Genomic DNA, 13,810 nt, shown 5'->3' with positions numbered 1-13,810 from the left:
GCCTAGATTTTATCCGTTTTCTTGTACACTCAAAAAACTGACTCATTGGATTGGATTTCCATCTAATAAATATATGTAGTCCCAATCAAATTTAATTAATCTATCTTGCATGGATGTGCTGTTTTTTAGTTGGTGCTACATATATTTATTAAATGGAAATTCTGCACATAATTGAATTCATCCAAAGAGTCATTTTTTGAGTGTATGAAATTCCTTCACTGTTCTGCTTCGCCATGAAGGTGTAACAAGTTGCACTCTGCACATTTTGTCCAGTCACAGCCACTGAAGCCTATATACCTAGTACAGTGTTGGCATTGTGTCTTGGTGGCTTCCATGCAAATTATTGGCATCACCAGCTGTAATGGGTTTATAAAACTGAAAAGCCTGGAGAGCATATAATTATTATTTTTTTTTTATCTTTGGATTATGTTTTATGCTGCAGAATTAGCACAGAGCGTTTGGACAAATGATCTGCAGGAGACACATGGATGACTTTTTGATTCATTTAAGCCCCAGTGATTGTTGCGTTGCTTACTCTCGTTTATGAGCTCAGCTCTGTGACACACTAGACGTAAAACATCAGCGAGAGTATCTGCAGCTTTTTAAGAAACTTTGTCCAACCAGGGTTCAGCAGAGTTACTCTTTGCTGTTCCTTTGACCAGTACTCATCAAGGACTAAATCAGTGTTTGGTCTCTGTCCTGGACAGCTCCCACTCCTGGGCCTTGTTGTACAGAAACCTTGACCTTTGTGCAGCGTTAACCCGCCCATTCTTTTCCTCTGCCTCCAATCTTTGACTTGGTAATAAACGTCCTCCCCTGCCACTCTTCGATTTCCATCTCAGCACTTCACGCAGGAGTTACTGAATGAAATGTGAGCAGGAGGCGGGGCTGCAAGCGCGTTTACAGGCCCTGTGCGCTCTGCAGTGATTGATCGTCCTGCCTGAGCACTTAAATAAAGCTGACACAGTAAGTGAGTGGACAGATGGATGGAGGGATGGTATACTGGATAAATGCAGACGTGTAGATATGATTTCATTATTGCACTTAAATGTTTTTAACTGAGGAATAAGGAAAAGCAATACACGATGCACTGATTATTAAAGGATGATTCAAGTTCAGCCCAAAGAAAGTAAGACTGAGTGGATGTGTTTGGTTTGTTTTCAATAGTAAACTGATAGTCTTGAAGTTCCACAACAACCCCCCAACTATACTGTCATGTAGAAGTCATGTTTTAGGGAACTTATCAGTTCTGAGCAAAAGCGGATGTGATGCATATTTACAGAGCAAACAAAGTATTCCCAACACTTCACTATTTCCACATTTTGTTATGTTATACCTTATTTTTTTAAACTCAATCTCAAACTTTTTTCTCCATCATCATTATGGGGTACTGTGTGTAGAATTTTGCGGAAAAAAATTACATTTTGGAATACAGCTGTAATATAAAATGTGAAAAAAGTGAAGTACTTGTGAATACTTTCTAGATGCACCATATGTTCATAAATTACTTAAGATGCTCCAGATGTTTGTGTCACATTCTATTGTAATTGTGTCCCACTATAATCATCCTTAATTACTGACCATTAAGTAGAATATTTTAGTTCTACTTGAAATTAAACAATATTCCCACTCAGACTTGTGATGCTTGCTTTCATGCAATTATCTCAGTATCAATTTTTATTTACATGTTTACAGACAGTTGGTGTTATTGCTCTACATTTATTAAAAGCTATGGAAATGTAATTTATTCAAACTTATTTTTGTGAGTGTGAATATGTTGTATTAAATCAAATCCAGAAGTGACTTAATTTATCCACAAATGTTTACATGTGAGCTACTGTATTTGTAAAGGGGTTTATGACCATGAGCTTCAATGGTGTTATGAAATGGTGCTTAAGAGCTACAGCGTGTAGGATTTAGATTATGCTGTAGTGTTTATAAGTATCGGCGTATAATTTACCTGCAACAACAAAAATATTTTCATAAGCTTAGAATGAGACCTTCATATGGACATGGGAATGGGGCCCCTCAAGGAGACCGCCATGTTGATGCAATGATTACATTGTCTTTTGAAGCACCCTTGAAACACTGATGAAACGAGTCAGTGGTTGCTCCCCGATATGCTGCCTACTGGGTGCTCGAGCAGGCTAACAAGTTTGAGAACCCTTAGTTTTGTGAAAAGGACCATACCATTATTGCAAAAGAAGACACGGGAGCATGAATCTGATAGCCAAAGAAGGCAAACAAGATTACCAGTGACAGCATAATGCAGTCTGGAGCCTCTCCAGTAGAGGCCACTAAATTCTACACACTGTAGCTTTAAAAGAGATTATTTTTTGGGAAAAGTGCAACTTTTTTTAAATCCGTTTCTTCTCCAAAAGAAAGTTTTGCAGTAAAGTTATAAGACATGGATTATTTTCTGTGAGTGACACTGACAAGATTCTGTAAGTTAAAAACTGCATTCACATGTGGGCGGCAGAAGGTAAACCAGGTGTTCTGATCGTGTCCATGTGAGGACACGAGGAAATTCCACCACACTGGCTGTGACAGTATGGACCTCTGTCAGTTAAAAATAAAGTGACTCGTGTGTCATCATTAACTACTTGCAGCAATTCTGCTGCAATGGCTGCTACCATGAATTTTCTTCCAACAACATGTGAACGTAGCATCAGACAACAAGACTTCTCTTGATTAGCATTTTGACAGACGGAGCAAATAAAATCAGGATAAACTGGCTATTTGCTATTACCAGTTATCTGCTACATAAGCCTTTGCAAAAATTGTGATCAAATCTAGTCAAATCAAGATAACAAAAACAGGTGTTTGACAAGGGCAGCTGCTTTTAAAAAAAGAAAAAAAAAAGTGGTATTCTGTGTGCAAAAATAGCTTCTTGCTGCTTCTCCCAAATATTTTGGTGCATTTGTGGCATTATGATGAAAGCCTGTTTTCTTTTCGTCATTCGTTCCTACGCAGTGTGTGACCGGTGGAGTTGTGTTAAGTACATGTGCTGCTTTAAAAAAAAAAACAAAAAAAAAAACTTTTCTTCCAGCAGACATCAGAAATTTGTATAGAAAGAGACGCACAGACACTTTGGGAAGGAATGACAGTGAATTGTCGGTAAGTTTTTATTAAACTTTAAGTACAAACTGCAAAAGTTAAAAAAACAAAACAAAAAACAAAAAAAAAAATGTCAATAACAAACATGAGACTCTCTTTCCAAGTGGAGGGAAAGGCCGATACATGGCACTAATAAATTAAGTCACCAGAGACCCCGCTGTGAGCAAATAGAAAATGGAAGGAAAACAAACAAAACAAAACCTGGAAAAACAAGAAAATCCTGTCAGAATAAAATATATTGTAAGGCCATAAAAACTTGACAACCACTTTTTTTCATAATATTAAAAACACCCGACTTGGTATTTTATTAAATAGTTCTAAAACAGTTCAGTCTTCTGCGAGGGACGACAACCAACAAACTGGATTATAGGATTTTTCCTTGACAGTCACCACTGGCAAGCTCAGTGCAACATGAGTAGCTACTACATTGTTGAATTTTCAGTAATGAAAATGTAAAAACCTATTTTTGTGAACATATCTTTTTTCCCTTTTCTTTAAAAAAGTAAAGCTAAACAAACAAAACTAGGTTGGGGCAGTCGCTGGCTACTCAATATCTTCTATCTTAGTGATATAAGCAGCACTTAAAAATTTTTATACACGTTTACCAGAGCAACCCTGTAAGCATCCAACTCACGCAGATGAAGAAAGGGAAATGTAAGGCTTTTTCTTCATCCAACACTCTCCTCTGGAACTTTCTCTTTCTCTATTCCTTCTTTCATTTCTTCCTTAACCCCAGGAAAAGGCTCAAGTATTTAAAGAAATTTACAGGATTATGTACAAAAAAGTTATTTTGTTTGTTGGACTTTTTTCCTCTCAAAAAACAAAACAAAAAACAAACAACTCATATCTGGAAAAGGGAAAAATATGCCAAAGCCAAAAGAAGAAGAAAAAAGAAACATGGAAAAGAAACATGAGAAACTTGGATAGTTCACATTTTACACTCTTCGACTAGTGGCTCTACTTGAGATAACATCAGATGAACAAAAGTAAAAAAAAAAAAAAAATACAGGCACACGCACAAAATAATAATAATAATATAATATAATAATTAATGTTTACTGGTACAGATGAAACAAGAGGACTGGAAGAATGGAATGTTAACACGATTGCACATCTAGAACGAGAAAAGCCTCAAAAAAGCCTTTCTGCCCTGCAGGGGGCGCGTCGGCTAGCGGGCGCTAACCCCCAGATTTTAATTTTTGTGTTTGTATACAGTAATTAGAACCGACAGCACCAATAAAATAGATCTCCCCGCCGAGAATCAGGCACAGTTATCATTTGTTATCGAAGGAGGGATTCCTCCATACTACCAGGAAGTGAGGTGAGCGGTGACCTTTCAAAGGTCAAGCAGCTGAACTCTGCCACCCCCCGCCACCCCCTTACGCACATCCGCCAATGAACAGAGAAACATCCACAATGACAAAATTAAAACACACAGAGAAAAATGTAACAAAAACAAAGCTAAAATTTAAAATAGAAATAAAAAAGAACCAATCAGCAATAAAGCAACACAGTTTATCTTTCAAGTTTTTACCTCGTTTGCCCCTCCCCCCTTTTTTCCCTTAAAAAAAAAAAAAAAAAAAAAAAGAAAGCAGGAGGTGGGTCACGAGAGAACAAAACAAAATAATATTACTTCTGAGGGGAATGGCCGAGAAAAACTTTGGGTAACTACTCCTCGACTCCCCGCCAACAAAAATGGGAGGGGTTTTAATAAAGTACTGCCTCTTCATTTGTTCCATGTTCAGTCGAGTGATGCCTGATGAGAAGCAGTGGGATTCGGTCCCGGGGGGTGGGGGGGACAGCGGATAAGGAAAACGTCAAGTCTTCTCGTGAACTTTTAATGCCTGTCACATTTTAAGAGGCAGAGGAACTAAATCTAGTGCAAAACAACAACTTGCTTTATTTCTTGTAAACAAGACTGTCGTACTAAAAGGGAAGTGTAGATTTTTGTGTGTGTGTGTGTGTGTGTGTGTGTGTGTGTGTGTGTGTGTGTTGGGGGGGTGACTTAAGCAGAGAGGCATCTTCAAATCTTAAAAAAAACAACATCTTAAATATGATGCACTGTGGGGGAGGGGGGCGATAGTGATTCTGCTCAATCTTAAAAACAAAAAAATAAACGAGGGGGCGAACAGGGGGGTGATGTCATTGCGCCCCCTTCAGGACACAGCTGCGGCCTTGGGCATGTGGCTGGAGGACAGGCGGGCCAGGGACACCTCCACAGCAGTGTGCTTACGGGGGCCTCGCTTGGCCGGCGAGGCTTTGGTAGGACTGAGGCTGTGACAGGAGTCGACTACTCCTCCTCCTGCTCCACTGCTGCTCTTCAACATGGCCCGGCCACACACCTGGCTCACCAAACTGTTTATCTGCTCCTGAGGGGAGGAGGAACCATATTTACTTAAAAAAAAAAAAAAAAAAAAAAGCTGACATTAAACACTCAAGCATTTATTGTCCAACTTTTTTGTCAGAACACCCAAAGCGACAATAAAAACCTGGTTTACAAATAGCTGGAGATCACCTAGAAGCTATTTGGGATTTTAAGAGGTGAAAAGTGGTCACATTTTGTCTGTATCTAAAACACACACACACACACACACACACACACACACACACACACACACACACACACACAGTGACTGTACTGTATAAACACAGTCCTGAAGTAATGATCAACCAGGCTGATGTCGCCCCCATCTGGATGGAATGAGAATCACAGCAGCAGCTCACCTCATCGTAACGGTACATCATCTTCAGCCCTCTGCAGGATTTGTGCTTCTCCACGTAACGTAGCGCACACTCCAAACAGAAGACCACGTTATCAGTTTCCTGAACCACCTGCACAGACAGAGACGTGACTTTAGAACCCAAGTCCAGGCTGAGCTCGAGTGTTTCCGGCCCGCCCCTCTGCTCTTACCATGGACAGATAGCAGAGATGCTGGCAGATCTGGCAGCGTCTTTCAGACGACTCCAGTGCCAGCCACTTGCCGCGGGGCTTTTTGCGTCCCTCGCCTGGCCCTAAGCTGCCGTCATGTGTACCGTAACGGGCCGAGGACACCAGCCCTGCCTTATAAAGTTCCTGCCGTTGTCGCATCTCTATGTTCCTGTGACACAGAAAAGATCATCAAGTTGAGTTGATTTCACGCATGATGTTCATTTGTTTGTCTCCACGAATGTCCTCTGTGGAGACCTTATTTATGCACAAATGACTGAGTCATCAGCATAGTTAAAGCTCATTCTCATATTCATCAGTAAGATCACCGTGGAGAACAGAAATGGATCCTTGAGGCACAGAAGCTTTGCTAGAAGCAGCTCCTAATTCTTGGCCCGATGGAAGCACAGCCAGATTTGTTTGTGATGTAACTTTCAAGCAATATCAGCAACTTCTGTGGACTAAATCTCTGTTAAATAAGTGTACAGCTGCCCAACATCTGGTCCTACCTGAGATCTTTGAGTAGGGCAGAGATGGTAGTGAGAAGAAGGCCGTTGTCCCTCTTTGACTCGGCTGTAGCAATCTGATACAGTAGTTTCTCCATGGAGAAAGGTTTGGCTATACGACGGCATTTCAGGTCCTGTAGGTGAAAATTGAGGCACATCACACGAGTTGTTTAATGAATTTGGAAGAAGAATTAAAAAGCATTATGTTGTTCCAGCGGTACCAAACCGCACGCCGACCGATCTGCTCCATAAACCGAACCACATAACATGTAGACGAGGATCGTTACAGTTCCTTGTTCGTTAAAACAGACGTGTACAGAAGAAATCTTTTCAGCCAGTGCATAACAACACTGTAAGAAACTCGTAATTCCCTAGAGTGCTTTAGAGTAGTACTGCGGTTAATAAGTACTACATCGTGTTAATAATGGCAGTAAGGAACATTTTCTCTCCTATCGGCACAATAATGAGGTCCAGTGGTCCACATGCTGAGCTCATAATCGCAAACAAAGCTAAATGCATGGTTCCTCAGAGTTTATAGATACAATCAAGTTCAGCAGAAGAATGCAGTCAGCACCATAAGAATTTGGACAGTGACGGCACCACTGTTGCATCACCAGTTATACAGCATCATGGGAGACTAGCACAGCTGAGTTTGCAACTTCCAGTAATGCCCTGCACACGCAGCAGTTCCGGAGTGTGAGTGAAAAAGCTTTGCGCTTGCTTCATCGTGTGGGATTTAAGGTGTTGAACGTGCTTCTTATGCAGGATTGTGCCATTTCTACCTGTGGAGGGGACATTCTGCGACTTACACCGAGAGGGACTGACCGCTGTTTGTTGCTGCCGGTGTGTAGCAGGCGCTTCGCATGGCAGCAGCCTCACATCGGGGTGAATGTGAAGCACTGATGTGTAAAGCACTTTGAGCGTCTGATGCCAATGGAAAAGCGTGTTATAAATGTAGTCCATTTTCCATTTTACCATTATCTGCTGAAGAAATGTGATTGTCGGTACGTTTCAGTCATTTAATTTCAATGTCTTCCTGAAAACCATAAAAATAAAAGTGTTGCAATATTTGCCTTTTTGCATTAAATAATTGTCTTGGGTAAAAATAATAAAGTGTCAGAAACATTTTTTTATTCATTTATTTTTATGGAATGTCCTTTGCAGCGAACAATGGGCTCTTGTGCTAACTGAATAATTCTTTCAAAATAAAGCTGTGAAATATAGTCTCTTACAGAGGACAAAAATACAATGCTGGGTCTCAAGAGCCCCGTTAATCTTGTGTCGCTTTCAGTTTCACTGCAGATCCTTGAATGCTTTCTGGGAATCCAAGGTGTCCCATCTGCCTCATTCTTGCTGACTGGACTGAACCAGTTTGTTTGGGTGTTCAGTGCTGGGAAATCTGCAGAAGGTTACCTTCTTCCTTGTGCCAAACAGTCCATTGGTGAATTACTGCACAAAAGTCACCTCCTGATCCCTTTTTACATAATACCGCCAGTGATTTATGTGGACTATTTCTAATATTCTCTTTATTATCATTGATACACTTTTTGCTTAAAAAGAAAATAGTCTGACACACTGAAACGACTGTGTGCAGGGCATTATGGGATGTTATGAAACACTCAATAGAGAAGGATTCATACAAGAAAAAAATCAAATCCAGGACTGCGTCTCCCATGTTCCTTCTGATAAAATGTAGCTGAAATTTCACATCTTTTTAAGAAAATCCTTCTCTACGTGACGTGAAGCTGTCCAGTAACACTCTTGGTTCTAAAGCCATTTATTCCTTTATTTTTCAAAACAAGTATGTCCACTGGAGGGCAGTGTTATGAGACGGGACACTGCATCAGCATCAGGCAACAATTCCTTTTCTTCCCGTTCTGACCTTTGCAGCCTGGTAGCCCAGGTTCATCCAGTGTGGCGTGGCGAAGTGCACAGTCTCTGACACGCTGTAACCACAGCACACTTTGGAGACAAAGGCACCGGGAAAGCAGACGACAAACTGGCCGCTCCGCTGGACTGTGCGGTAAACTTTGATGCCCTCACGGCACAGCACCTCTGGAGAGATCTGCAGCAGCAGAGAGAAAGAAAACACGTTACCATCTGTATGTGTGAAGTGAAGACGTGACGTCTGAAAGATTCTTCAGAATGCATCTAGGGGATGAAGTGAAAACGCTGCACGGACGCCAAACACACTGACCATGATGTTCTTCTCCAGCATTTCTAGTCCTGGGGTTCCATTGGCCTGAAGCAGTGTATGGACCACCGTGTCCAGCTTAGCTTTCTCCTCAGCAGGGACAGAATACCTGCAGGAGCAATGAGAACATGCACAAACGCACAGTCAGACTCACGGCACACAAACACACTTCTATTTAAAAACATTTTTTATTCCTTTTGCCTCCTAGAAGTATGCATTTTTCCATGCAAGTTTAGGTGAGTATTTTCTGCATCTGCACATGAAGGAGCAACAAGGAGGTGCACGCCTACCAAATGCAATCAGCACCAGTGTGTAAGTAATCAATATATGGAAGGCGGTTTTGGTCTTGAGACCAGCATGAGGTAGAAAAGACCATGCCAATGTTGAGCCAGGGAATGGTCACACCTGTAGACACACACACACACACACACATAAAGGTTATATTTAACAACGAACAAATCTGAAGACAGCTGTCAGTCAGACACAGTTGTCATGGATACAGACTGATCACAGATCTGATGAAAACTTTTTTCCAAGTAAAATCTGTCACTTTGGCTGTTAGCACTGATGCACACAGGATGAGAGAGTCAGCTGAACATCATTTTCTCTTATGTCTGTTGCAGAAATGGACCAAAATATTGAGGTGTCCTTACCGGGAACAGCACCCAGATGCCTCAGAATGGATCCAGAGTTATTGGGAAGGACAGTGAGGTTCCATCCATGTCTGAGGAATGGAGAAAAATGTTCCCTTACTTAAATTTTTAAAAGACATATATATATTTTAATTGTTCAAATGATGTAGAATCCCCTTACTTTGAAAATGGCTCTGACTTTCCTGTGGGGAAACCACTACCATGCGTACTGGTGTCTACCTTCCCACAATGCACTGCCACATGGCTGTCTCTCTGCTCCACAATCCTCCAGTACTCTTGCTGCAAAACGATAAAAAGTAAAACCAATCGGTGAGGGAACGCATCACCACATCAATGCTGAGTAAATGAACCAAGACTGAGAAAATTGGGAAACTTTTTCTATTGATGTTTTGTTGTATATGTTCCTTTTGGGCTACTGGGCTACTCAACATGGTGGCCTCCATGAGGGGACCCGCTCCCTCACAGATATGAAGGCCGCTTTCTAAGCTCATGAAAGACAGACTGGCTGTTGCAGGTAATTATGCACTAAAGCACAGATGGTTATGAAGGTTATGTTCCATTTTCGCTTAATCCTTCACACTGTAGCTTTAAGATATAAAATGTAACTGATATTTAAGTAATTCAGGTACTCGAACCTCAACCTCAGCAGCTCCCGGTTCCTTGTTAAAGCACATGGTCATGGTGTTCCGAGCTATCCTGAAGAAGTTAGTCAACGACACAGATTTTCCCTGTAACAAGAAAAAAAAGAAAAAGAAAGTGAAGCTGCTACTCCTGGTTTTAATAATAAATGAGAAATGAGAAATGATTGCTGCACTGTTGATGATCTACATGGGTGCCTGTGTCTATGTATAGTCACAAAAATGCAGTGAGGAGACAGTTTGCATCTCTACGGCTGCGCCTCCTTCCCTCTCTTGAAGGCAACGAGAATGTTCAAGCTCTCCTCTGATAGATGGGAGTCCTCATCCTCGCCCTCATCAGTTTTCCTTTTCCTTCAATCTACGGTGTCCAAGATACTGTCACACAACAAAAGCTGCAGAGGAGTAAATTCATGCACTTCCATAATGGCCTGAGAAGGCATTCTTTGCAGGGATCTGTAACTGCACTTATCCAAGCATTTCCTGCAGTAATTACAGCTAATTACAGTCGTGACATCCACGCTGTTCTCCTGATGGACAAGTGAAACACAACCTCCTCTTAGGGGCCACTCATTGTGACAAATGTGCATTAATCAGAGTCACCGAGAAACACGACAGGTCGTATAGAGGCACGACTGTTCTAGTGGGATGCCGACACGTCTCTTCCTGGACTGTAGTGGGTCAAATCTGTTGACGACAGCTCAGGAGACCATTTAGAGAGATTTAATTTTTTTTTTTTTCCCACAGATTTAAGCCGCTGGGAAAAAACTGAGTTGGGTGGGGTATTGTGCAGCATGTGTGGTTTCATTTTTACATCCATCTTTACAAGGACCACTTTGTGTTTTATAGCTCTCAAGTGAGGACACTGTGGCTGCTACTCACTTTTTCCAAGGTGCGGGTTTGGAGTTGGGGTAGGACGAGGGCTGACACGTCAGAAATTGGGGAATACATCTCGTCAGCGATAGTACGCAAAGACTGAAACACGTGAATAGATTTAGCAATTGCTATGCATACGATTATAGGGAGCCGATTAATGGTGAAGAGGCGGGGCTTCAAAGGGGTGTGACAGGAGTGGGGAAGGGCTGGTTAGGAAACTGACCTACATTCCAGCCGTGCAGAATCAACACAGCTGCCAGCAGGCTGAGGAGGATAGAATACACTCTGTATGTATGTGTGTGTGTGTGTGTGTGTGTACAAAAATGTTTAACACTACAACAAGGCACTCGTTCTCACACAGATCTTAGTACTAGGCATCTAGTACCTGTCTGAAAACGTACTACACGTTTCCACAAGGGAACGGTTCTAAACAGGTGTTGTGGGAAACACAACTCAGCAGCAATTGATAAGGCACAAAATTAGGGCTGGACAATTAACCCCCAAAAAAATGTATGAAAACAGAAACTCCTCCAACTTAATGTTCCTCATATTTGATAATCCAGTTATTATTCACTTTTTTCTTTTAATGTCAACACATTTCGATGCTTATCGACATAATAAAATGTTGGACACCCCACAGATAAATGAACGGGCCCTAACAGAATTTACGCATTAGACATCTTTTCTCGAGACATGATCATGCGACAACAAATGGCACTAAAAACTCTAATAAAAACCTTTGTCAATAACACCTGTTGCACAACACTGCATGTGCATGACGGTTGCATGGCTGGTCTCATTTTCATATGAAGGTAGAATGTTTTGTTTTAAAACATCACGTGTGTGTTCATGATGACACAAAGCAATAGCTCTGAACTTCTCGCCCTCCTTTTACTGAGCTTGTTTTGCTGTGAAACGCAAAGGATATATATATATATATATATATATATATATATATATATATATATATATATATTAGGGCTGGGAAAATTAGTGCGTTAACTTTTTGCATTATTTTTTTCATTTTAGTGCGTTAAAATAATTAACGCATCAATTAAATGTACAAATAATCCCTTCTCATGGCGTACGATAACCTCCGAAGCACACAGTGGCAACAGCGCACCATAAACTCACAATGCGCTGCTCTAACAAAAGAAGAGACACTTCCGGTCCCTGAGGCCAGCACTGTAGCAACGTGAGCCAGCAATGAAAAAGAGAAAAGATATGCTTATAAATGGACAGTTTTGCTAAACTAGCACTCCTTGCACGCACGTATCTCTCTTCTCCTGCCACCACAGTGCCCTGTGAGAGATTGTTTTCCCTCTCAGGACATGTTATTCAGAAAAAGAGGGCCTCTGTCTGCTTCTAATGTGGAGAGACTGGTGTGTCTGAACAGTTGGCTCAATGTGAAAGAGGTTTGTTTAAATTAAACTAGCACAGCTGAAACAGTTGTTGGATTTTATATATATATATATATATATATATATATATATATATATATATATATTTTTTTTTTTTTTTTTTTCTTTTTTTCATTGCCTATGGTCCAAATAAAGTGACTGGGTTTTGATTCATAAGGAATACCTAAATAAGCTATTTGTGGCAGCTTTACAGCTAATACTAATGTTCATTGTTTATATTACAGAATGGTACTTCTATGTTTTGAATAACAAATGTTTTTGTTATAAAAGCTTTGTCTTTGAAGTTTAAAGACATGATAAATTATTTTTATTTCTGTTACACAGGTTTAATGCACTTTATATGCAATTTTGTTAAAATAAACTTAAAATATTATAGTCTGTCATTTTTTTAAATTCTGATGAAAAAAAATTAATCACGATTAATCGCGATTAATTTTTTTTTAATTTTTCCAAACTTGCAATTAATTAGTTAATTTTTTTAACCTGGGACCAAACAATGCAACATTATAACATTTCAAGACCAAATATACAACAAGCAATAACATTTTATTACTTAACTCGTGTGTTTTGTAATATCTGTTAATGATTACTGGTATCTTAAGTTAAATGTATACATTAATACCTTAGTTAACATTAATACCCTTACTGGGTGATTATTAAACAGCTACATTTTCATTCCATGTCTATTACTGCTTTATTTCATGTACTATATGTGTAGGAAAAAGCACGGAAATACATTTACTATCAATGCATCAGTGTCCGAGGGTTGGTTTTTTTGTTTTGTTTTTTTTTTTGTTTTGTTTTTTTTACTCTGATGGATTTAAAAACGCAAACACATTACTTCTCATTCAGAGCTGTGGACGTACACACCTCCTGTATGAATGCTTCATATACACAGCAGACAAACCTTGTAAATACATTTGTGCTGGTCACTGAGAACACCCCTGTCGTCCTCCTCCTCCTGCTCCTCTCCATGCTGCCTGTCTTCTTTGCCTTGTTTTTCCTGAGCAAACAGCCGGCGCCGGCCTGCTTTGACCTGAGCCTCCAGCTCCTTCAGATGGTGATACACTCCATTGGTGCGGTGATGCCCTGTGGCCCCGCCCACCATCCCACCTACCAGCCCATTCTTGGGCTCGTAGCGTGGAAGCACCAGCGCACTCGATGCTGAGGAGTCTGAGAGACCTTCTAGAGGGCCCCGGCGCACCTCCAAGCTCTTTTTTTCCTGCAGTACCTCGGCCTGTAGTCTGAGGCGCTCCTCAGCACCGATGGAGTCATAGGCGAGCAGATACTGGAGGTAGGCCTCCTGCAGCTTAGCTAGACGGTCCTGCGCTGACTTAGGGATACGCAAGAGGTCGGCAAGCTTGGTCCACTTTTTCAGGTCCATCACCTGCTGCATGCCACCCATGTCATTTATGAGCTGAAAAAAACGTGCCAGGTCCACTTCACAACCACCTGCACGGAAGAGCAACATATCACTTATCC

The 13,810-nt window shown here is 40.9% G+C and overlaps 1 protein-coding gene across 2 annotated transcripts in view; it reads right to left on the bottom strand.

Annotated features, from left to right (window-relative positions):
- Positions 1-3,089: 3,089 nt before the first annotated feature.
- Positions 3,090-13,810, bottom strand: part of jarid2b (jumonji, AT rich interactive domain 2b) — a 114,845-nt gene continuing 104,124 nt past the window's right edge. For both annotated transcript variants that reach the window (XM_034161360.1, XM_034161361.1), the window contains 11 exons: positions 13,236-13,780; positions 10,032-10,124; positions 9,557-9,675; positions 9,397-9,467; positions 9,034-9,148; positions 8,747-8,852; positions 8,432-8,614; positions 6,553-6,683; positions 6,029-6,215; positions 5,842-5,949; positions 3,090-5,486 (listed from right to left, as the gene is read on the bottom strand). In XM_034161360.1, coding sequence (XP_034017251.1) covers positions 5,274-5,486; positions 5,842-5,949; positions 6,029-6,215; positions 6,553-6,683; positions 8,432-8,614; positions 8,747-8,852; positions 9,034-9,148; positions 9,397-9,467; positions 9,557-9,675; positions 10,032-10,124; positions 13,236-13,780 — 1,871 coding nt within the window. In that variant the 3' untranslated portion in view covers positions 3,090-5,273. The remainder of the gene's footprint in view (positions 5,487-5,841; positions 5,950-6,028; positions 6,216-6,552; positions 6,684-8,431; positions 8,615-8,746; positions 8,853-9,033; positions 9,149-9,396; positions 9,468-9,556; positions 9,676-10,031; positions 10,125-13,235; positions 13,781-13,810) is intronic.

The sequence above is a fragment of the Thalassophryne amazonica genome, chromosome 20, assembly GCF_902500255.1.
Source record: "Thalassophryne amazonica chromosome 20, fThaAma1.1, whole genome shotgun sequence".
NCBI lineage: Eukaryota > Metazoa > Chordata > Actinopteri > Batrachoidiformes > Batrachoididae > Thalassophryne > Thalassophryne amazonica.
This window is presented reverse-complemented; position numbering and strand designations above follow the sequence as displayed.